Raw genomic sequence first — 25,247 nt, 5'->3', positions numbered from 1 at the left:
ATGTTAGACTTCCAGAGACCAGTATGAGAGTGTGTGAGAGCAATAACACCAAATTCAACACACCTGTTCCCCATTTACACCTGAGACCTTGTAAAACTAACTTGTCACATGACACCAAGGAGGGAAAATGGCTAATTGGGCACAATTTGGGCATTTTCACTAAGGGGTGTACTCACTTTTGTTGACAGCGGTTTAGGCAGGAATGGCTGTGTGTTGAGTTATTTAGAGGGGACACCAAATTTACACTGTTATACAAGCTGCACACTGACTGCTTTACATTGTATCAAAGTGTCATATCTTCAATATTGTCCCATTAAAAGATATAACAAAATATTTACAAAAATGAGAGGGATATATATATATGTATGTATATATATATATATATATATATATATATATGGATGTTGCTTTGATTTTTCTTTTGCATTTTTTTTTTTTTAAATTTCATGAAAATGTTGTATTAAGCATAATCTGTTGATCTCTGAGACATGAAAACGAAGGCTCCTTTGGAAGAGCCACATGAGTGATTTTAGTAGATACTCCACTGATGTGTATATTTTAAATGAAATTGCACACGACAGGTTTTTCACTAACAAAGGATTACGTGAAATGACAAAGAGGAAAGGATGATTGCCTTACTGTTAAAAGAAACACACTTCAAAGATGCAGATGTGTTAGATTAGAGAAGGACAAGCTGTAGACTGTGAAAGACTATGCAATATGAAAGATCAATGATAGCGAGGGGTTATCTTAAATCAATAAGACAGACAGCTGGAGAGCACTGGTCTGTGGATGATAGCAAATCATTTTTTATGTGAATTACTGCTGTCTCAGTACAAGTGGTCTGGTGGAAAATTGGAAGATGTCCTGGACTGCTTTTTTTTTTTATCTGAGAAAGTAAGTAAGACAGAGGACTTTATCATGATCTAGTCGAGTGGTGGATTATGCCTCAGATCAGCTGTGATATTCACAAAGGACATCTGCAATGAGTAACTCAAAATTTTATGGCGATGACACCTAAAAAAAAGGTGCAGCATTTACCTCACCTGCTGTTTTAGTGTGCTTTTTCTTTTTTTTTTGTGGGGGGGGCGCATATAAACTAAATGATAATGAATTGAGCAGGTAAAGAATGGGGTGGCTTTGCTGGCAGACAGTGATAGGCTGTGAAAAGGGGCTTGATTTGTTTGTTTCACTTTTCTGAGCTAATCTTTTAGTTCACTAATCATGGAGCCTGTTCCTCTGTCCAGTGCTGCATGCAGTGTTTAGCCATGCTACCATCCCTCCACTGCTCAAATCCCCCTTGTTCCTTGTTATGCTGCACATGGGTGACATAGTACTGAACTAGTGCGGGCTGCTCTGCTCCAGCTGCATCAGCTTGTGAGCCCACAGGGGATGGTGTGTAGCTGCATGTGTGTGCATAATACACACTTGTAAGTGTGAGTGCATGTGTGTACACGTGTTTCCTTGGACCAGAGCTGGCAGAAAATATTGGGGAGAGCACAGGGATTGCGGGGCTCTGCACTTACCTAAGCTCAGCATCACACAGTTGATTCAGCACCTCGCTAATAGCACACACATTAACTGCAGTACAGATCAGAGGAGGAGTGCAGTAATGAGAGAGAGCCCTGCGTTCATTCTCGCTCAGAGCATGTATGCGTGCGTGTGTTTGTGTGTGTGTGTGAGAGAGAGAGCGCATGCGAGGGAACGTCTGTGTTGAGCAAATGTGTGCATGGTGCGTCTAGTGTGTGTTTGTGAGAGAAAGAGTAATAGAGGCAGAGAGAGGGAGAGCGGGAGGGAGAGAGGGAGAGAGAGAGAGAGAGAGAGAGAGCGCGGACGTGTGTTAGTGCAAGCAGGGAGGAAGGATGGCTGCTCATGTCTGAACTGCCTCAGATGCTGAAAGAGAGTCAAGGCAATATTCAGCAGAGGCAGAGAAACACAAGTCTCACTGGGGGACGCATCTTGTTCATCATTTGTGGGGAAGCAGAAAAGGTTTGGCAATGCCTGCTGAAGTGAAAGAGGTAAGTGTGTGTGGTGGAATGGCTCTATTTGCTCTGTACCCTCCCTCTTTTTTTTTTTTTTGCCCATCAGTTTTTTTTCTTCCTGCAGAGAGAAAACTGTAGCAATCCACAGCTTTGCATTCTGCCTCTGTCATGATGAATGAAAGAGGCATCAGTAGCTTCACCTCCTTACCTCTCGCTGCTGGTCGGTGCGGTCTCCTTGCGTGCATGGGGACATGACGCTAAGGTCTTCATCAAGTGTGCGCATGTTTGTGAGTGTGCTCGTGTGAACATGCATGCTTTTTTTTGTTGTTGTAGGCAATATCATGAGGAGGATCATATCTGATTGTATTAAGAGGAAAGGTTGTTCCTCTTGAGGGGTGTGGGGGGGGTGGCGGGGGGGGGGGGGGGGGGGTGATGCTGCACACACTCTGCTAAGTGCATTGCCATGATGTACTGTATCAGTGAGACATTAAATCTGACCATGCAGCATTTAACTATTTGAGGATCAGCCTGTGATCAGGAGTGAAATCTGGCTTCTGATGGAAATGTTGAGGAAGAATTTCCTCTCCCCATTTTTTTCACTCTGGATTGTCATTTTGAATCAGTATTTCTTTCAAACAGAGAAGCGTGGCTACATCAAGCTTAAACATGATGCATTGCATAATGGCCCTTCTGCAGGAAACTAGCCACAAATAAGAGGAGTTTATTAAAGCGTCTGCCATTTCAGTGCAATTATTCTGCACATTTGCGCTTAAGCATCACTGATTCAACAGATAGTAGAGGGCAGATGAGTTGTGACAAAGTTGTGACTAATGTCTTCTGACATCAGCAGGCTGATGTCATGTTTTATTATCCCGTGGCAGCATTACTGTTTCAATCCTCCGTTCGGATAAAGACAAGCTGTCTGTTTAAGCAAATTTATACCTCAGTTTGATCACTCCTAAATGACTTTGACCCTCACATGTAAATGCGATCAAGAATGCCCGTTGTTCTTTTTTTGAAATAGACCTGAGACCAGATTGAATCATGGCTTGTGTCTGTCATGCCCTTGAGCTGGTCACCAAAATCTGAACTTAGTCAGCATTAGATCAGCCTCTTCCTCCCAAAATAAAACCCTGAGTGCTGCTGCTGCTGGCCTCGATTCTGAGAGTTGATGGGAACAAGATTCTAATCATGTCATTCTGTCCCTGCACCACTGCACCTAACATCTATATACTATAACTCGTTTTTTCCCCCTTTAAATCTCAGTCGGATTCAGAATCATCATCTTGACCTATTTGGCTCTGCGAGTATACTTAGTGATGGTGCAGTGAGTTATTTAAATGAGCTTTGACTCACAGGGGCCTGGCCTTCCCTGGAGCTTGAATCAGACAGAGACAGCACACAGGCCACTGTCCAGCCTATTAACATCCTGCAAATCCTTAATCAAGCCTTCTGTAGAGGACAGTAGTACCCCTTCTGTCTTTTGGCCAGGCCTTCATTTAATGCTGCCTAACAATATCCAATCAGCCTCCCCCAGAGGTGTTCAGGCTAGGATCATCCCCTTGCTGCCAGTTTCTCTTGGGTGACCCTTTCATCTCCACTCCCCACTGACACATTTTGCACATGGATATGAGGGGCTCTTGTGAGGTGAGGTGTTTGAAAGCGAATCAGGCTCTCTTTCGCCCTCTCCACACATTCAGTTAGCTGCTCACTGCAGCCTGATTTAATGCAGTGGGTTTTAGTTCTCGCCTCTTGTTCAGTTTAATGTCGCAGCCTCAGAAAGAGGAAAGCTTGGGGAGATTTAACAGTTTATTTTGTTTTATCTCAGTATATTGTGCATGTGCCGTTGAGTGATCACGGGGAAAATTGATTTCGATTAGTTGGAGGACTTGTTGAGGATGGTTCACTGATGATGCAGTTGAATGATTTTCTTCATTATAAAAGATTTTAATTGTACTCTACTGTTTTGATTGGGCGCTTTCATTATTGCCTGTATAATTTTAACTCTTCACTCAGAGGGTCTTGAAGACTCAAGGATGTACATTAGCCATTTATTACAATGAGCAGAGCCGTTAATCAAATTTCTGCAGACACATACTGAAATAAATGTGAAGTTTAAAGTCAGCTGAAAATGTGTTTACAGTCAAAAAATTCCTCCAGTTATTTCTCAGACCAAGATGTTCAATAATTAATCCACTCTGCTTAATGAAACCAGTTTTGTTAAATTGGAGGGGAAATTTAACTTCTGCCTGAAATAAACAAGATTAAATTATGGAAATATCCACATTTTGTACCAGAGCAGTAGCACAGCTCAGGGCTCAGAGATGCTAAACCACGTTTCACCGATTTGTTTTAAGTAATTAACTGTCTGAGACTCGTACAGTGCCATTACAGTGTCGCTCTGCTCAAAGTTTTGCTAATGGGCCATTTCAAGAAATTCTTACTTAACACATTGTGAATAAGGTAGATACAGTTTTTAACAACACAGAGGAACCAGTATTACCTGCATGATGTTTCAGCCAGTGGAGCTGATCTGATGCATACTTAATTCTAGGGAACTCAACGTTATCCCATCCACTTCAGTTTGCAAGCACCGAAGATGGGGCAGTAATAAATATACAGTGCTGTAAAAAAGCATTTTGCCCCCTTCCTCATTTTCTGATTTATTTATTTGCTGCATATTTGTCACACTTACAAGATTCAGAATATCATAGAAAAAATAGTTAAGAATACATTTAGTCTAATTAACATTAGACTAAAATAACTTTAGTAAGCGCTTGAACTGATGGCTGGTGATTCTCCTTCAGGATTTCCTGGTAGAGAGAAAAATTCACGAGTCCATCAATTATAGCATATTATCCAACACAGCCCTAGACCATCACACATGTATATTATTTTTAATATTTTCAAATCAGTCTTGGGGATCATCAAGATGTTTTTTGGAAAATTTGGGACAAACCTTTATGATCTTTTTGGTCAGCAGTGGTTTCTCCTTGAAACTCTTCCATGGATCCCACTTTTCCCCAGTCTCTTTCTTATTGCTGAATCATTAACTCTGAACTTAGCCGATGTGAGTGAGGCCTAGATGTTATTCTGGGTTCTTCTGTGACCTCCTGGATGAGCTGTCCTGGAGTCATTTTGGTAGGCTGGCCACTCCTAGAAAAGTTCATAACTGCTTCAAGTTTTCTCCATTTTTTTGATTACGGCTTTGATTACGTGGTTCGGGAAGTCCCAAAGCCTTAGAAATGGCTTTGCAACGCTTTCTAGACTGATAGATGTCACGACGTTGTTTCCTAGCGGCTCTTGGGTTTCTTTAGATTGTGTTTCCCCAGGTTATCTTTGTCTAATAATAAAAATAGTCTGATGATCTGAAACATTTGAGTGTGACTAGTATGCGAAAAACTAAGAAATCAAGGGCAAATACTGAGGGCAAATACTTTTTCACAGCACTCTATCTTTGCTTAGTCTTTGAAAGCTTCCTTGTAAAATGACTGTCAAATATATATATTTTTTAATATTGAAAGATAATTTAGCTCCCTGAAGTCATAACGTTTTAAGTTTTCACAAGTGCTGAGAAAGTTGGCTGATAACTTTATCAGTTTAAATAAGGGGAGTAGTTTCTCAATTTTTACGGAAATTGAGTGTGAAAGTTCAGGAATTGCCTATTACAGCTAAAACAAATGGAAGCACACTCCAGTGCACATAAGAAAGAAAGCAATTATGCATATATCCAGGGATTCTAGATATTTTTGATTAGATTACAAGATGGCAGAAACAAGCCAACTGATTCTCTATTGTGCACTCTAGTATGCATATAAGGCTTCCTTTTAGGGTTCCTTATTATGTCGCTATGTTTCTTTTACTTTCTCTCTCTCTCTCTTTTTTTGTGCATGATAGGCAGGATCATGGACAGAACTGCCCTGAACCAGCTTGAGTCATTGTTTTCCCAGTGGACATTTTGCCCAATTAGATTACAGTTCACAAAAAAGCTCATACACAGAGAGATTGTTGTGTTTTTTTTCCTCCAGACTTATATTAGTCTAATTTAAAAAGTGAGTATATTTTTCATCAGGAATTCACAGTTTGTGTTTTGAATTACATAAATTACATGATAATTGAAAGGAGATGAGCTCTCAGCACTGACTCTGCTCACAATCCAACATTAAGTGCAGCTTCCTTATTATGTGCAATTGCTTTAATGACACAGTATGCTATCATAATGTTGTTTACTAAATTGCAATGTCCTTTTTAATGTATTGTAAGAATTATGTACATTAGAGCATGGCCAGCAATATATTTCTCATTTTTAGGCAGTTGGATTTCATTATGTACTATCAAATATGTATATGTAAATATATCCTATATATTCTTATGCATACGGTTGTATTTTGGTCAGACGTCTACACACTGTCATCATGGGCATGAGTGTCATGATAATTTGGGGTGTTAAATGATATCTTCAAGCTGTTCCTTTTCCAGGGTGGAATGACAGCACATATCTCTAATCACTTTACAATACAAGAATAGGCTGCACAAGTGCACAAGGTTCTAAGTCTTTTAAATGGACAAGGCCAGGGCTTATTAAATTCTCATTAGTGATCATGATTTTCATGAGTGAGTTTCTCTTTGCCAGCATAAAAATGATTTGTTTGATAGCTCTCACTGGACTGACCAATAATCAGAACAATGAGAAATCCCAAGGAACTCAGTGAAGATCTAAGATGGAAAATTGGAGATTTATGCAAGTTAGGAAGGAGCCATTTCTAAAAACCTGCAGATTCCAAGATCGTTAGTTCAGACAATTGTACTTAAAACATTTGGATGTGTCACTACTTTCCCAAGGTCTGTAAGAAGACCCATCTAAGGAAATTGGTTAGATGTTCAGGAATAGCCAAGGCTCAAGTGAAGTTTTATGGTCAAGAGACAACGGATGAGCTATTTGACAAGACGTATATTTGGAGGAGTACAGATGAAGCTTTCAAACCTAAAAACACGATACTAGCTGACAAGCATGGTGGTGGAAGCCTTATACTGTTGGACAGTTTTGCTCCCAGTGGTGAAGACTAGGACTATCTCCAAATTCTTCAACTTCACCTTAAACCAACAGCTAGATAGCTAAAAGCACTTTAGTTTGGTGTTCCAGCAGGAAACGATCCTCCCAAAAAACAGGTTTTGGAATAGATAGAGCAGGTTAGCATAAAGCTCTGGAATAGCCTTGTCAAAGTCTTGACCTCAACCTGTCATAAGGAGTGTGAAGGTGGAGAAAGCAGACTTCGAGGACTTAACTAAAATAAAGTGGGGCTTTTATTGGGGCCGAGGCAGGAAATTCACATGGCTAGAGTCTAGATATTGGAATAATGATGTGGAGGAAACACAACAGTATGACACGACAAGGAACTAAGGAAAACTGAGGGCTTACATACACACACAAGGTAATTAGGGAGAGAAGACACAGATGGGAAAAAGAAGACACAGGTGAACAGAATCAGGTGGTACAGCAATATAAAGATAAGCCAGGGAATGCACAAACAAGACAACATTGAAAACACTGGGTCCTAGGCCCAGGGACCCAACCATAGTAAGTACTAAACACCAAGCGATTAAAGATGGAGAGCTGAGAAAAAGACATAGGAAAGACATGATAATTAGAACTCAAGAACCAAAATATAACCTTCCAAAAAAACAAACAAACTATAAACTCCAGCACATAATCCAAAACAACATTACAAGAACATAGCAAATCATAAATATGGAAATTCTTAAAAAAGGACCAAGAATTACAAACTCAAACCCTAACTTGAAACTACAAAAATGTATGGACTACGCTTGAAAGCTGGACCAAACAATTTAAATGAATTCTAACACAATTCTGCCAAGAAGAGAGCGGTCAAATATCCACCTAGAACGATCCCAGAAGCTTGTCGTTAGCTACCAAAAGCATCTGGTTGAAGTGCAACTTATTAAGGACAATTTGAGCCAGTATGTATGATTTTAACCTTTATGGATTCCACAGAAACTTCTGCACTTAATTCTTGTTTTTTTAGCATGACATTTGTCCATGATGAGTGTATTTAAGCTTCTGACCACAACTATATATAAAGGTAGAATGCGCTATAGTTAGTATAGTGACAAAGCAAAATGATGGGGCAATTGTTTAACATTTCATAAAACAGCCACTGCCTGGCTCCCCACCATCATCTGCTCAGCTGTGTTGATACACTGCTGCATGTGCTACTGGACAAACTGTTTCACAAAACCTATTCTAAATGACTTTTTCTGATTAATGTTATGTATTTTTTCCCCATTTTTCATATTAATCAATGCATTTCCTAGTAACGCTGACTAATTGATCGGGTCGGGTTGTACACAATACACACCATTAATGTGATCACTGACAAAGCTTTACGTGGTTCTTTTTTTAAATTATTTAGGAGCAGAGTGCAGAGGGGCCTCCTCCACTGTCTTTGTCCCAGGAAGCCAAAGAAGGAGCTCTGGATAACCCATCAGCCAGTGACGAACTGGACACGCCCACTTCCATTGCCTCTGTGATGACCTCGACCAATGAAAGCTCCACAGAAACCGACACCCCACAGCAGACAGACACTGAGGTTAATGACTTTAAGGTCACACTTTGCCACCACCTGGTAACTTAATGCACCTTGTTAATGTAGATTTTGATTGATTGGCAAGTCCACAGACTTAAAAGGTTTATTAATCATTGGTCATAGAATTGAATATGGTTAGTTTAATTTGACAATAAGTTATCGTACACTGTACAATCCAAGAGTTAAAGTAAAAATCAATTTACTACACCAGACAATTAAATTTCCAGCAATTGACTCTGCTTCCAAACAGTGGCTGGGCCTCAACTTCTTTTGCTGGATTCCAATCTGAACTCATTTTCAAATAAGGGGAATTCATTATCCTTTGGCAGAAACAAAGAAGTCATTATTTACTATAGGCTCACTAAGCCAGGGATGTGCTAAAAAGATGATGATTGATCATCGCTATAAGAAATGGGATATGCCGTAGAGTTAAAAACAAAATGATTAACACACTGCAGGTAACAGAAACAATTTTGTGCAACTGTAGTACATCCAGACCAAATACCTCCCGATGTCACTGTAAACATCAATTTTCTGGGATTAAAAGGAAAGAGAGAAAAGTGGGAAGATTAACACAGATTCTGATAAGACTGGGATAACAGCCGCGTCTATCTTTGTAGGAGTCCAAGGCTGTGGAACAAGAGGGTGAAAAGGCCACGAGTGAGACCCAAGAATCTACAGAGATACAGCAGGAGAACCTGCAGACATCAGCCTCACCTGACCTCACATCACCATCAGTGGTTCGAGATGACGCTACCACTGAACAACCTACTCCTGAAACAAGCACTCAGCCCTCTGAGGCTGTTACACCAACCACAACAACCATCAGCACTACCATGGCACCCCCACAACCCCAGCTGATAGTGCAGCCTTCTGAGCCTCAGTCAGCTAACCCAGACAGTCAGAGCGCAGTTTACGCCCTACCTGATGCCTACAGAGGTATCGGGGGTGACTTATGTGCAGGATATGGAAGCCTGTCCCGAATTAACCTCCATGGCTACTGGTCCGCCAAAAACTTCCAGTCAGGGGCTCACTACACCTTACCCTTCCTCAGAGACAGCTACGCCTCTGCAGGCCTGAGCAGCCAGCCAGAACAGGACGGCCACAGTGAACGGGGAGAAAACCCTGTGGATATGAAGACCAACCACCCACCTCTAAATTACCCAACACTGGGGGGAATCCACCAGTTTAGGCCAATCACCACCATGGAGCTTCTCAGGGAGCCCTCGAGAACCAGGTAGGTAATGATACATTAGATGACATGTCATGGATCCCACAGTGTGTTTCTATTTTTTCATTGTGGCCTACAGATGGGGACAAATACAGATCAGTCCTTATGTAGATAATTTGAGGGGAGAATTTGTAATTTGTAATATGTTCGTGTTGGTTTGTCAGTTAGTCTCTACACTACAGGGAGTGCAGAATTATTAGGCAAATGAGTATTTTGTCCACATCATCCTCTTCATGCATGTTGTCTTACTCCAAGCTGTATAGGCTCGAAAGCCTACTACCAATTAAGCATATTAGGTGATGTGCATCTCTGTAATGAGAAGGGGTGTGGTCTAATGACATCAACACCCTATATCAGGTGTGCATAATTATTAGGCAACGTCCTTTCCTTTGGCAAAATGGGTCAAAAGAAGGACTTGACAGGCTCAGAAAAGTCAAAAATAGTGAGATATCTTGCAGAGGGATGCAGCAGTCTCAAAATTGCAAAGCTTCTGAAGCGTGATCATCGAACAATCAAGCGTTTCATTCAAAATAGTCAACAGGGTCGCAAGAAGCGTGTGGAAAAACCAAGGCGCAAAATAACTGCCCATGAACTGAGAAAAGTCAAGCGTGCAGCTGCCAAGATGCCACTTGCCACCAGTTTGGCCATATTTCAGAGCTGCAACATCACTGGAGTGCCCAAAAGCACAAGGTGTGCAATACTCAGAGACATGGCCAAGGTAAGAAAGGCTGAAAGACGACCACCACTGAACAAGACACACAAGCTGAAACGTCAAGACTGGGCCAAGAAATATCTCAAGACTGATTTTTCTAAGGTTTTATGGACTGATGAAATGAGAGTGAGTCTTGATGGGCCAGATGGATGGGCCCGTGGCTGGATTGGTAAAGGGCAGAGAGCTCCAGTCCGACTCAGACGCCAGCAAGGTGGAGGTGGAGTACTGGTTTGGGCTGGTATCATCAAAGATGAGCTTGTGGGGCCTTTTCGGGTTGAGGATGGAGTCAAGCTCAACTCCCAGTCCTACTGCCAGTTTCTGGAAGACACCTTCTTCAAGCAGTGGTACAGGAAGAAGTCTGCATCCTTCAAGAAAAACATGATTTTCATGCAGGACAATGCTCCATCACACGCGTCCAAGTACTCCACAGCGTGGCTGGCAAGAAAGGGTATAAAAGAAGAAAAACTAATGACATGGCCTCCTTGTTCACCTGATCTGAACCCCATTGAGAACCTGTGGTCCATCATCAAATGTGAGATTTACAAGGAGGGAAAACAGTACACCTCTCTGAACAGTGTCTGGGAGGCTGTGGTTGCTGCTGCACGCAATGTTGATAGTGAACAGATCAAAACACTGACAGAATCCATGGATGGCAGGCTTTTGAGTGTCCTTGCAAAGAAAGGTGGCTATATTGGTCGCTGATTTGTTTTTGTTTTGTTTTTGAATGTCAGAAATGTATATTTGTGAATGTGGAGATGTTATATTGGTTTCACTGGTAAAAATAAATAATTGAAATGGGTATATATATGTTTTTCGTTAAGTTGCCTAATAATTATGCACAGTAATAGTCACCTGCACACACAGATATCCCCCTAAAATAGCTAAAACTAAAAACAAACTAAAAACTACTTCCAAAAACATTCAGCTTTGATATTAATGAGTTTTTTGGGTTCATTGAGAACATGGTTGTTGTTCAATAATAAAATTATTCCTCAAAAATACAACTTGCCTAATAATTCTGCACTCCCTGTATAGAGGTGAAGATTTAACAGGACATTCTTAAGTGAAGCAGTTGAGCGGGTTTAGTGTGGAGTGAGTTTATTTAGGGTAATTTATGTGTGTGTTTTGAGGAGGGGCTAGTTGGAGGTGAAGGAGCAGTTAGGTTTATTGAAATATCAAGAATGAGTTCACCTTTTACAAATGGCCTCTACAAACTGAAGCTAATCTGAAAAGCCAGTTGACCTTTGACATTCATAGCAAGCATATATCCACACTACAACTGATTAGTTTTTCTAGCATGATTAAAGCAAAAGGTTATTGACACGTTTTCTAGAAAAATTCCTGACAATTTCCGAAAAAAATATTATAAATCTCACAACCTAACATTTTAAATATGTACATCTAATCTTTTATCAATTCCAACAGGTTGCCAAATTCCAATCTCACAGGACCCACCATGATAATACTATATACTAAATTATTTACCTGCACAAACATCCAGATTCTGTCTTTGCTCCAGTCTCGAGTCAGCCTGGATAATAGAAAGACAGATGGACAGCAGTTAAGTAGCAGCTGGTATCAATCGGGGATGGCAGCCTGCTGCAAAGTTGATAAATAAGGAGGTTTCACCTGTTATTGGCTGCCAGAAGCTTTTCCTTCGCTCGCGCAGACAGGCAGAACTGTTTACCAAAGATACAACACTTGTAAATTTACTGAAGCTCAATCTATTAGACACAGTGATTGTAATGTGAATCTGCTTAATTAAGGCTGTTGAATTTTAAAGAAACAATACGATAGTTTTTGGGAAATGGTTCACTTTCTTGTTGAGAATATGCAGACGAAAGATACCACCTCACATACAGTACTATGAGTTTGAAGCTATGTGATTGTTAGCATAGCTAAGCATAAATTCTGTATGCAGGAGCAAAGAGATAACCTGGCTTTTGTTTAAAGGTGAAAAAAAAGGCTAAAGTTTTAAATTTGTGGCCACTACACAATCAAAATGCACAAGCAAATTTAGGCACATTGTTTATTAAGCTACAGAGGAAGAGGTAAGCGGCTACTGGCTAATTTTGGTACTGGTACTAGCTAAAAAAACGCTTATTAATAATCTCCACTTTTAGCAAGGAAGTAAACACATGTTCCAGATGACTTGATAAATGAGATGTATTGTTATCAATCCTGATACACACATGAATGTGTGTGTGTGTATATCTGTCTCTATAGAAGTGGCTACGACGACGCCTTCATGGCACAGCTGGAGGGGAACCTGAATCCTTTCTTCCAGGCCATGTGTCGAGCGCAGACCCTGCAGTTACCTCACAAACGAAGCAGCATGGTCAGCCTGGACAGTATCCGAAGAGACCCGCGTTGGAGAGATCCCAACCTGCATGAGGTGATCTCCATGCTCAGCCACCCAATGGACCCGGTCAAGTCCAACGCAGCAGCCTATCTGCAGCACCTGTGTTATGAGAATGACCGAATCAAGCAAGAGGTCCGCCACCTGAATGGAGTGCCAATTCTGGTGGGACTATTAGACCATCCTAAGGCAGAAGTCCACCGCAAGGCCTGTGGTGCACTGCGCAACATATCTTTCGGGAAAGACCACAATAATAAGATGGCCATCAAGAACTGTGATGGAATCCAAGCTTTAGTTAGGCTGCTGAGGAAGACCAGCAGCATGGAGGTCAAAGAGTTAGTGACAGGTATCGCTGATTTTTTTTAAAGCAACTTCTTCAACTTTATTCTTTATTCATAATTGTATTCTATCACTGCAGGCACCCTGTGGAACCTCTCATCACACGAGCCACTAAAGATGATGGTAATCAACCACGGACTTCAAACACTGACTGATGAAATCATCATCCCACACTCAGGCTGGAAGAGAGACTTAGCAGACCCCTCGAAACTGCAGAGCGCCGAGTGGACCACAGTCTTCAAGAACACCTCTGGATGTCTGAGGTAACCCCGCCGGCCGTTGTGGAACATATGACAAACAGCTGGTAAACGCTCACTTGTGATGGAGTTTGTGCAGCTTTGCAAACAAAGTTGTTTCTGCAGGAACGTCAGCTCAGATGGGGCCGAGGCTCGACAGAGACTGAGAGAGTGTGAGGGGTTGGTGGCTGCGCTCCTTCATGCCCTTCAGTCAGCTGTTGTCAACAAGGACACAGACAATAAGGTCGCTGCAGTCACTACTCTTATTTCAAGTTTAAGAGTAAATAAAAATCTAAATGTAGCTTCTAATGATGACAGTTATTTCTCAAAGCTGCAGAGAAATGTAACCATGCTTAAAATTGTGACATCATAACTGGTGATGCTGGTGACTCCTAATATACAACAGTGTAGCTGCATATTTGTGACATTATCACTGACTGCATGTTTATACACCATATAGTTTTTAACCTTAATAACCCCTATAGCTACTTACACCTCTACTATACAGTCATATACATTTTTATCAACCACTGTTTACCAACCCTTTAACAAAGTAGTGAGGTACTTATAATTGTGAATCCAAACAGGTCTGTGGGAGTCACTTGATGGAATGATTAATTGCTTGTATCGCTCTTGGGATGAAAAGATGTACTGGACATGCCCAACAAACGTGCCCGACAGATGAACTTCAGTAACTCTTCAACACTACGAGTCATGCTCCAAACTTATTTAAAAATGGCCTTTAGTATTGTTACAATTCATTTTACCCAGCTGACCTGTCAGTGCTTGGGCCAGTTTGGTAAACTTCACATTTACTCCACCATTTGGACACAGAACCTAAACGTCTCAGCCATGTACCCAAGAAATGTAACTAAATATTGAACTATTTTTTCCACAGCTCTCCCAATCTTTGTACAGTTTTAGCCGCATAATTTTGACTTTTAAATTCTATGCCCTTTTCCTTTTAAAAATGACTTTTCATGACTTTTAGCAGTAGAATAAACATAGCTATCTATAGTGTTCATTTATAAAATATTTATCTACTACTTGACTATTACAGTTAGTAAAGTATTTTGAGTTATTTTGAACCTGCACAGCACAACAAGTGCACCATGGGTATAAATACCCCTCTTTATGTAATGCCCATAAAACTTAACAAAGGGGATTTCAAGTGCTGCTCTAAACAACAGTTTGTAGAAATTCCACTTAGGGAAAACTGTTTGCGTTGCTCTCAGTTTGTTCGTTTCAGTGTCAGTGGACAGAGGATGGATGGGGTATATCGGGATGTATTTCTCCGGGCCACAGATTTTTTTTTTCTCTGATCCTGCTATTGGGAGACCGGAGCATAAAATCTTTAAACCCCGGTCATATTGGCTTATTACTTGAGCTCATTGTTTATTAGTGTCTGTCTTTCTAATTAAACCCGTGTTTAGTCTCTCTTACTGCTTAAGTGGAAGTTCTGTTTTTATTAATTTTTTAAAATGTTCTGTCTTTTAGAGTTTAGGGATGGTTTGTGAGTATATTTATTGAAGTACTTTAACTATAAAGTACTTGAAATAGAAAATCCACTGAAAGTCAAGTTGCTTTAGTCTCAAATTTAAGTTAATATTGGAAACAGCACCAGATTCAGACGGTTATTAAACGTCATCAAAGCAATCTAAGTATGGATGAGGTTCTTCAAAGCTCTTGAGATTTTCTCAAAATTCTCCTTTTTATAAGGAGACTCTAATCTAATGTCTCTGATGTGGTATTTAAAGAATTATTTTTCTATACATCCTTTTTTAAACTGCAATCTTTCATCACTGCTCTTCACGTAGTCGGTGGAGAACTGCGTCTGCATCCTTCGGAACCTGTCCTATCACGTTCACAAAGAAATACCAGGAGCGGAGCGATTTCAGGAGCCCCACGGAAATCATCTCATGAGATCCATCGGGCATCCAAAGAAAAATGAACCAGACTGTTTTTCAGGAAAAAGACCCAAAGGTTGGTAAGATACATCATAGCATGTGTGACTCAAATTAGGACTCTATATGCTGTATACAAGGTGAAAATGTCTAAAACATATCCGCAGTAATTTTATGAGGGATGGACAGTTTACTATCAAAATGTTTATTCTCTTCTTCCTCCCTTTTCAGTGCTTGACACACATTTTCTGTATTAATATTCAGCGGGATACATTTTGTTTGTTTACACTTTACAGCTGTAATCTCTGACCAGATCGTTCGTTTTGCCTTTTTTGCTGTTAGGTCTCACATTTCTTTATTATCCCTTTAAGCCTCTCAGAGTCTGAATATTTCATATTCCTGCAGACGGAGGAGCTGATGATAGATTTTACTTTTGGGCTGGAATGCAAGGTTCAGAAATTGGAAAACGCCTAGATATGCTTTGTTACATCAGTTATGCAATTTTTGCACCATGCCACTGATGCAACAATAAGGACAGCGAAGGCTGGACCATTATTTTTAACATTATATACCTAAATAAAAATTAGACATGCTGAGAATTAATAGGCTGCAGCACTCTGTGGAGAAGGAAACAACTTAATGGGGAACCATTAGGGTTTGAGTTAACAGTGATTTAAAGTTTTATGGTTCTCAGCAATGCTAAAGCTGACAAATACCCCTGTGAGCAAAACATTAGTCTGATGAGTTGCTCAGTGTCTCGCTACACGGAGGAGCCATGTGTTTTCTGCTGATGTGTCCGTTTTTGCGGCATAATTACATTGTTCTGACATTGTTCTTTCTTCTTTCCCTTCAAATCACATTAATCAGAAGAGTGGTTCAATCAAGGTCAGTCTGCTTATTCCTCCAGAATCTTTCCGTAGCGGTGATGTTGTGATACCACGATCAATTTGTTGACATTATCTCTGTCTAAAAACTGGTGTTTGTGTGCATGTGTGTATCTGTGATGTGCAGGTTGGAAAAATGGATTTATGGACAGAAAATACAGTACATTGGATTTGCCAAAATGTACAGAGCTAATGAAAGGTATCCAATAATACAGTAATAAGCCTCACACTGCACTTTAAATACAACAAAAGTAGAGTACCTTTGCATCAGGCTTACTGTAAATAGCTGTAAGGTAACTGTATTAAGAAGGACTTCCACTGTCTATCATTATTATCAGTCATCAGTACCTGCTTTCTGCGTTACATTATTTGCTGTGCGAGCATGATTTTGGCATGGCCTCAAAGAGAATTCATTGAAATGCAAAGCCACACATCAGCACCTGCGCCACTTGTGGAAAATTTCATTACTAAAACAAAATAGCCCATCAACTCAAAGACTGAACGTTTTATCTGGCGTTTGCTCAAAACACTGGATGACCCACATGTCTTTATGTGGTATTGTATAAGATAAAAAAAAGAGAAAAGAACAGAAATCACTATTGTACCGTATGCTTGAATACTGTATATGTGGATCTGGCTGTCATTAGAAAAGAGATCAGAGAACAGCTTATGCCTCCCACGCTGCAGTCTGTGAATGCAAATCAGAATGACAAGCATGTTATGGTTCAGGGTCAGCTTTATTATACTTGTCAGGCATCCAGCAGCCTCCGCTCCCCTGGCTTAGTACAGAAAAAAAGTCTCTGCAGTAGGGAGTCAGCTGGAGTAGTAATTTTCTACCACACTCTTCCATTAAACAATATATATTTAGCCCCTGACCTACCAACCTGCTGACCTGAACTGACCTACATAGACAAACGTCTTGAACACAAACATATATTTGCAAACTGGTTTGGGAATTTCTTCTTCTTCTTCTTCTTTTTGTTTTTTAGAGTAATATTTCTCTGACTTTGTGTTCAAGGGTTGGAGCTGCTGTACCAGCCGGAGGTGGTGAGGCTTTACCTCTCTCTTCTCACCTGCAGTCACAACCACAACACCCTGGAGGCAGCTGCAGGAGCGCTGCAGAACCTCGCTGCGGGACACTGGGCTGTGAGTAGATAGAAGAGTTATCTCTTATACGCACAACTACCTGGGTTGCTGTTGTGAAGTGTTTAAACTTTAAATGAATGAAGTTTTAAGGTGACACTTGCTTTGATTATACTCTCTATTGTTATAGAGAAGCTATAAAGAATATAGCTAAAGAAGAGCCTTAAAAAGGGGTGTTGAAGAGGTTGGCACTGTCGCCTCACAGCAAGACAGCTCTTGGTTCATATCCCAGCTGGAACCTTTCTGTGTGGAGTTTGCTCTCCATTGTGCATGCTCCAAAGACATGCATGTTAGGTTCATTTGTGTGCTGTGGATCTGGGTTAGATGAAGTACTGCGTGACTGTAATGCTTCAAACGTGACTTGCTGTCTGAAATGCTTTGAGTGGTCAGTAAGATTACAAAATCACTAAATAAATGCACGTAAATTAGGAGAAGAGAAGAAGATGCTTAAAATAAAGTTCTATCCTAAAGAAATACCGTAAGTGAATTAAACTGGAGCGATCGATTTACCCTCTATTCCAATCACTGCAGCAATCACAATCAAAAGAGACAACCTCTTCAAGTCCTTCCTTGGGGATATGCGAAGCTTTCTTTTCTTGACTGGTTGGTTTTGTTTTTTCAGGCGACATCATTACGCAGCTTACTCTCTAGTCTGACCGTGTCATCGGCATCCAAAATAGCTTTTGCCGCTGTGTCGTCCCCCCCCCAAAGTGGGTCCATAGGTCTTCTAACTAATGTGCTTTGTAACATATAGTGCACCATGAATGTCGCTACCATTAAAGAAGAAGGCCGCACCAAAAATAAAATGACTTTTTTTTTTACAGCTAATCATGTCAAAAGAGAGCAGATAAAAGTGCATAATTGGATTTCTTATTCATTTATGTATTTATTTTTAGATTTTACCAGTGTAGTGGTTGGCACATTCGCCTAACCATGTTGATCCCAGCAGGAGATGCAAATCCCTTCAGGAAGGGCATCCAGTGTAAAACATTTGCCAAATCATGTATGTGGAGCTACCTGCTGTGGTGACCCCCTTGTGAAGGGAGCAGCCAAAGCTAGCTTCCTGTATTTTACCTTACAGTTTCAAAATTTATACACTTAAAAATCTGGTTAAACCCATTCAAGCATATTTTCCTTATTCAGTCATTATTTGAATAAACAGACATTTATTTTTTTTATATTTCAGTGGAATTTCACTGGAAAATATTGCTTCATGTTTATGAGGGCTAAGAATTAAGACTGACCAAACAACCAAAAACCACGACGTCTTCCCTCTGCTATTTTTCATTTCTGTGTTTCCATCTGAAGTGGTCCAGCTATATCCGGGCGACAGTGAGAAAAGAGAAAGGTCTGCCTATTCTGGTCGAGCTCCTGCGCTCAGACGTGGACAAAGCTGTGCGAGCTGTGGCCATTGCTCTTCGCAACCTGGCTATGGACAGAAGAAACAAAGATTTAATAGGTACAGGTTTCTAACGCCTGTATACGTTTGGCTCTATTCGCATGGCCGAGCTAACATTTTCATCTTTGTCTGTCTCTGGTTGCAGGGAACTATGCTCTGAGGGACCTCGTCAGTAATCTGCCGTGTGGGCAGCAGCATCCAGCGAAGAATCTCGAGGGGGATACGGTGGTGTCCATACTGAACACTATTCACGAGATCATCACAGATAACCCAGAGAACGCGCGGCTGCTCATTCAGGGTCATGCTGTGCAGAAGCTGGTGGCCATCAATAAGTCAAGGTTAAAAACTGAATCTTATACATCTACACATTTTTAAATATATAAGCTTAAATAATAAAAAAAGGCTGATCAAATAACATTTTTATAGATAAAACAGAAAAAAGATAGTATCATCGTAGTTTTATTGGCCGTAATATCTTCTTAGACTTCTGCCTCAGTGCATCGTCTCGCCATGTTCCAGTGCATTTAGAGTTTAATCATTGAGACGTTACTGTCTTAGAGATTTCCTCTGCTTTTTTTATACAATATCCAATATGATCCGTTGTCAGCCAATCAGCGCGGGAGACAAAGGCAGCCTCCCATGTGCTTCAGACAATATGGGCCTACAAGGACTTGAGAAACACTCTGAACAAAGCCGGCTGGAACAAGAGCCACTTTAAGGTATCTGTGTTGATTTTGTGCCAATTTAAAACTTCAAGAAAAGACTGATTTTAACACAAGCATGATCATTCAAACCTTTTTACACATGGCAATGCATGCTGCCAAATAGTTATAAGGAAGAAACAAGAAGATCTGTGTGGAAAAAAAGGAAAGAAAGAAGGGTTGAGAGTGTATTTTTGGCCTTGATTTTTATGCAGAAAAGCACTGTTTATAGTAAGCTTTAAGCCACTTAGCAGAGGATTTCAGTGTCGTGCCACTTTATAAAATTAGAACATCACAAAAAGCAAACCATCTGTCATCCAGTAATGTTACGTTTGTCGTCTTTCAAAGCCCACAACTACCGGAGTGCCAAAAAAACCCAAGAGCGGAAAGCAAGGAAGTGATGACATCACCTTGCCTCTCATGGACAAAACTCAAGGTCAGAAAATTGCAGCGTGCATTCCTTCAGTGAATTTTTATTAAATCATCATCTAAATGAGAAAAGTGTCCTCTAGCTCTGGGAATAAAAAAGCTGTCAAACACACTGAGGTTCTTCTCATGTCACGGACAAAGACATAAACATTCGCAGTCCCGGACTACATTCTTCTTAAACACTGCCCCCAAACCAGTGATGTGCCGCCAAGGTTATCAGTGCACAGACTCGGCTTATTAGCCTGAACAGTCTCTCCTGGAGGCAGGACAGGCTCATGCATCACCAGTCACATTTGATTGCAGAAGGACACCCACTTTCCCACGTCAAGAGCGACCTCTAGCTTCCCCTTAAACAGGTTTACTCTCTTCTCTCTCAGGGCTGTTTTGCAAAACATAAACACCACTTAAACATCCTTTAGGGGTTGGTGAAGGGTGGAGGTTTTTGGGCAATCTTCTCAGTGAATGATTGCATTTGCTTGTTTTTCTCTGAGCTTTTTGGTTTTAAATGGCACAAAGCAAATTTGTAAGGTAAAAGTTACACACCTTTTACCTTTTCTTAGCTTGTATGTGCCCCCCCCTCCCCCCCCTAAACAGATACTAAATAAATGAATAACATGCATAGAAATTGACATGAATATAGTTTATCTTAATTGCTTATTAGTAAAAAAAAATCCTGTTGAGTGAAGATTGATGCATTTAAGATGGGATTTTTTAGATTAAGACTGCCACACACTGACTGAAAACGTGTCTGATTAATGGTTATAGATTTTTAGGCTACTTATAAACTCTTATTATCACATCATCATGTCTGAGTGTGCAATTATCTTCACTTTAGTGGCCCCCAAAATGTCTAAGGTGAGGTTAAATTCTAGTGTTTGTGTAATAGTCTTGTCCTTGTTACTACAGGGAGTGCAGAATTATTAGGCAAATGAGTATTTTGTCCACATCATCCTCTTCATGCATGTTGTCTTACTCCAAGCTGTATAGGCTCGAAAGCCTACTACCAATTAAGCATATTAGGTGATGTGCATCTCTGTAATGAGAAGGGGTGTGGTCTAATGACATCAACACCCTATATCAGGTGTGCATAATTATTAGGCAACTTCCTTTCCTTTGGCAAAATGGGTCAAAAGAAGGACTTGACAGGCTCAGAAAAGTCAAAAATAGTGAGATATCTTGCAGAGGGATGCAGCAGCCTCAAAACTGCAAAGCTTCTGAAGCGTGATCATCGAACAATCAAACGTTTTATTCAAAATAGTCAACAGGGTCGCAAGAAGCGTGTGGAAAAACCAAGGCGCAAAATAACTGCCCATGAACTGAGAAAAGTCAAGCGTGCAGCTGCCAAGATGCCACTTGCCACCAGTTTGGCCATATTTCAGAGCTGCAACATCACTGGAGTGCCCAAAAGCACAAGGTGTGCAATACTCAGAGACATGGCCAAGGTAAGAAAGGCTGAAAGACGACCACCACTGAACAAGACACACAAGCTGAAACGTCAAGACTGGGCCAAGAAATATCTCAAGACTGATTTTTCTAAGGTTTTATGGACTGATGAAATGAGAGTGAGTCTTGATGGGCCAGATGGATGGGCCCGTGGCTGGATTGGTAAAGGGCAGAGAGCTCCAGTCCGACTCAGACGCCAGCAAGGTGGAGGTGGAGTACTGGTTTGGGCTGGTATCATCAAAGATGAGCTTGTGGGGCCTTTTCGGGTTGAGGATGGAGTCAAGCTCAACTCCCAGTCCTACTGCCAGTTTCTGGAAGACACCTTCTTCAAGCAGTGGTACAGGAAGAAGTCTGCATCCTTCAAGAAAAACACGATTTTCATGCAGGACAATGCTCCATCACACGCGTCCAAGTACTCCACAGCGTGGCTGGCAAGAAAGGGTATAAAAGAAGAAAAACTAATGACATGGCCTCCTTGTTCACCTGATCTGAACCCCATTGAGAACCTGTGGTCCATCATCAAATGTGAGATTTACAAGGAGGGAAAACAGTACACCTCTCTGAACAGTGTCTGGGAGGCTGTGGTTGCTGCTGCACGCAATGTTGATGGTGAACAGATCAAAACACTGACAGAATCCATGGATGGCAGGCTTTTGAGTGTCCTTGCAAAGAAAGGTGGCTATATTGGTCGCTGATTTGTTTTTGTTTTGTTTTTGAATGTCAGAAATGTATATTTGTGAATGTGGAGATGTTATATTGGTTTCACTGGTAAAAATAAATAATTGAAATGGGTATATATTTGTTTTTTGTTAAGTTGCCTAATAATTATGCACAGTAATAGTCACCTGCACACACAGATATCCCCCTAAAATAGCTAAAACTAAAAACAAACTAAAAACTACTTCCAAAAACATTCAGCTGTGATATTAATGAGTTTTTTGGTTTCATTGAGGACATGGTTGATGTTCAATAATAAAATTATTCCTCAAAAATACAACTTGCCTAATAATTCTGCACTCCCTGTACTGGGAGAGGCTCGAGCCCCTCAGTGACCCTGGAGTGGAACAAAATGGATAGATGGTGTTATTGTAATGCTCACAGCACCATAATGATTAAACACTACAGCTGCCACTGGAGATGCAAAACGAAGCTGATCAGTATCAGTTTCAAGAAATGATACTATTGATATAATGGGATTTTTCTCTTGCAGATGTTTATTCAAGCTTGGAGCCAAATGATAGAATTGGAGATGGAAAGGCGCCCATTGTTGTGGAAAGAGACACTCTTCAGGTAATCCGGCTTTTTAACATTTAACAAGCCCTTGTACCCTTCTGGTGCTAAATAGATGTAATATTGTGCAGAAGTCTTGAGTGACCTGTTAATTTCATTATATTTTGCTTCCAAAGAGCCACAGGGGTCTTGAGCAATAGTTCTCTGGGCTTTCCGAAGGGCCTTCATAGTTTTTCTTTGGACATTGGCTGCTTTCTCACTCGTTTCTAGTCCAGTCCTTGTACCTGACCATTTTCACAAGGTTTTTATTTGGCCCTTCATCAGAAATGGTCTCTATGGAAGGATAACTGTCAGGATGTTTTTCTTAAGGAAGGGAAACAATGAAGTATTCCCCAACTACAGAAAAGTAGTTGGGGAAACAGAAACAGTTGCCTGAAAGTCAGTGGAAACAGAAGTTATGGAGTCTCAACTCTGAATTGGAAATTTCGGTTTCATCTAGCAAACACACTGGCAATGCAGTAAAAACACATACGTGCATAGAAAAACAACAACAATGACACCCTATCAGTCGTGGATTGGCCACCCCAGAGCCCCGACATCAACGTTATTGAAGTTTGATCTATCTGACAGAGAACAGAACAAAAGGCAGCTAACATCTGAAGAAGAGCTTTAAATGATACTGGGCTGTGCATCTTTACAGGATAACAGTGCACAAAGCCTAAATATTTAAGTTCTTCTCATTTTAATGCTTTCATTTAATGCTTTTCTGATGCTTTAAAAAAAAAAAGCATTATTAAAACCTTGCTCTGGATGCAGCTTCGGTTTTTCCATTTTTTGAGAACTATGGGAGTCCTGTAGTTACTAATCAGTTATTAAACAGCCCTGCTCTTATTTTCAGGGTAGCTGATGAAATGTTTAATAAAGCGAAAAAGAGAAGGATATATCATCATAGTTTGAAAAAAGACACGAAAATAAATTCAGGTTACTTGAGTCAGGTGCACACAGTCTATATTTTATTGTGATAAACTGTTTATGGAGATTACAGTAGGAACAATATATGACAACCAACCAGTTTACAGCACCTTACAGTAAAGCTTGTATTCAACAGAGCACAGTGCAGTCATTTTTCTTTTACAGTAAGAAACTTTCACAAATGCACTTTGGACATTTTAGGAAGAATCTCATCAGGATAGTTTATATAGTTGTTCTTTCTCACATGTAACACACAGCTTCGTGGACATTCATACTCCTTGAAATGCTGTTTGTGCTCAATCGGCCGTTTGCATAGACCATTCAGGAGGTTGACCACGTGACAATATAAAATATGTCTGCAGTAATTGCACATTGGCACACTCCAATATCACATTATTTTTTATTATTAGGTAGCTGACAGGTTAAAGACGTGCTAATGTTTGAGATCTCAGCGCTAGACATTTGCATTCTCGTGTGCACTTTCTGTCATGTGATGCCTGGAAGCCTTCTGGGCTGTGGGCTGGGCTACTTGTGTGAACGGTGCTTTATGCAGTCAGTGCACTGAAAAAAACAAAACAAATGGTTGAAGCTGAAAACTGACAAATATATCTGCCATTTTACTGTAATTTAACAGAGTAACTGCTACAGCATGTAGGATTAGCAGATTGAAACTTGGTTACAGAATTTTGTTTTGAAGGATTTCTTTCTTGTGGCTTGTTTTTCTCATGCAAATCGGCCTAGGCGATAAGTGAAAGAAAGCACTTCATCAGAGCTGGCAGGCCTGCTGTGGGCCTCATGGATAACAAACCTCCACCACTGGACTCCTGGGTGTAAACGTAACAGCACGGCCAATCAAACCAGTCAAATCCTGCAGAGACATTTTCCACTGAGGATACCTGGACTCGTGCCACCTGAACATTCTTGTACAGAGAAACAAACAGATCCACTTAAAAATGATTTCCTTTGTTTACATAATAATAAGATGTGCCAAATGCCTACATGTATCCATGTTTATTTGCTGATAGATTTTATGGCTTTTCGGGATGCTATAGGTGTACTGGATTCCTGAAATTTACAAGGGATTAAGTATGACATATGAAATAGCCCAAATATGCAAACTGCGGTGAATCATAACTCCAAAGAATATGACATGTGCAATTTGTATTTTACTCCTTAGCTACAGTATACTTCTTGTTTCTCAAGCTATTCAATTCTAAAATAATGTGGATTTGATGTTGTTCACATCAGTAGGTTTTGGGGTTACAATAGATTCTGATCTAAGTTCATTTCCGAACTATTTTTGTTAAGTGTTTGAGACATGTAGGATTAAGGCTATCACTGACCTAACCATCAAAAATATACTTGGAATTTTGTTTTTCTCGATTAATCTGAGTAGACTGTATGGCTATTTGCCAATCTCTGTGTCTCTATTCCATTTGTTTCATGAGAGGAAAAATGGGATTGTACATGTGTAACAAAGGACTGTTAATATTCTAAATTTAGGCATTTATATTGTAATGTTTATTGTAATACTCATGTTATTAATTAAAAGTTATTTATGTGTATTAGCAAAGAGCAGTAAGCGATCCTACATTCAATACAACTCTGCTTTGCAGTGTTCCTTTTTGCATTGCGATGTTGAATGAAAATGAAAATAAATTATGTGCATAATTTCTCA

General features: G+C 40.4%; 1 protein-coding gene across 3 annotated transcripts; it reads left to right on the top strand.

The window, feature by feature from the left end:
• Nucleotides 1-1,609: 1,609 nt before the first annotated feature.
• Nucleotides 1,610-25,247, top strand: arvcfa (ARVCF delta catenin family member a). Of its 3 annotated transcripts, none has more exons than XM_084935227.1 (16): nt 1,610-2,018; nt 8,414-8,590; nt 9,208-9,824; nt 12,757-13,235; nt 13,308-13,491; nt 13,591-13,708; nt 15,282-15,447; nt 16,236-16,253; nt 16,380-16,451; nt 17,271-17,398; nt 18,704-18,854; nt 18,940-19,132; nt 19,402-19,513; nt 19,844-19,931; nt 22,578-22,657; nt 24,311-25,247. In XM_084935227.1, exons 1-16 carry the CDS (start codon nt 1,998-2,000, stop codon nt 24,401-24,403), a joined length of 2,697 nt encoding a protein of 898 aa, XP_084791353.1. In that variant the 5' UTR covers nt 1,610-1,997; the 3' UTR covers nt 24,404-25,247. The 3 variants fall into 3 exon arrangements, with proteins under 3 accessions (XP_084791353.1, XP_084791351.1, XP_084791354.1); XM_084935225.1 differs by lacking the exon at nt 1,610-2,018 and adding an exon at nt 2,143-2,244; XM_084935228.1 differs by lacking the exons at nt 1,610-2,018; nt 16,380-16,451 and adding an exon at nt 2,143-2,244.

The sequence above is a fragment of the Perissodus microlepis genome, chromosome 7 (assembly GCF_051167445.1).
Source record: "Perissodus microlepis isolate ML-2025 ecotype Zambia chromosome 7, ASM5116744v1, whole genome shotgun sequence".
NCBI lineage: Eukaryota > Metazoa > Chordata > Actinopteri > Cichliformes > Cichlidae > Perissodus > Perissodus microlepis.
This window is presented reverse-complemented; position numbering and strand designations above follow the sequence as displayed.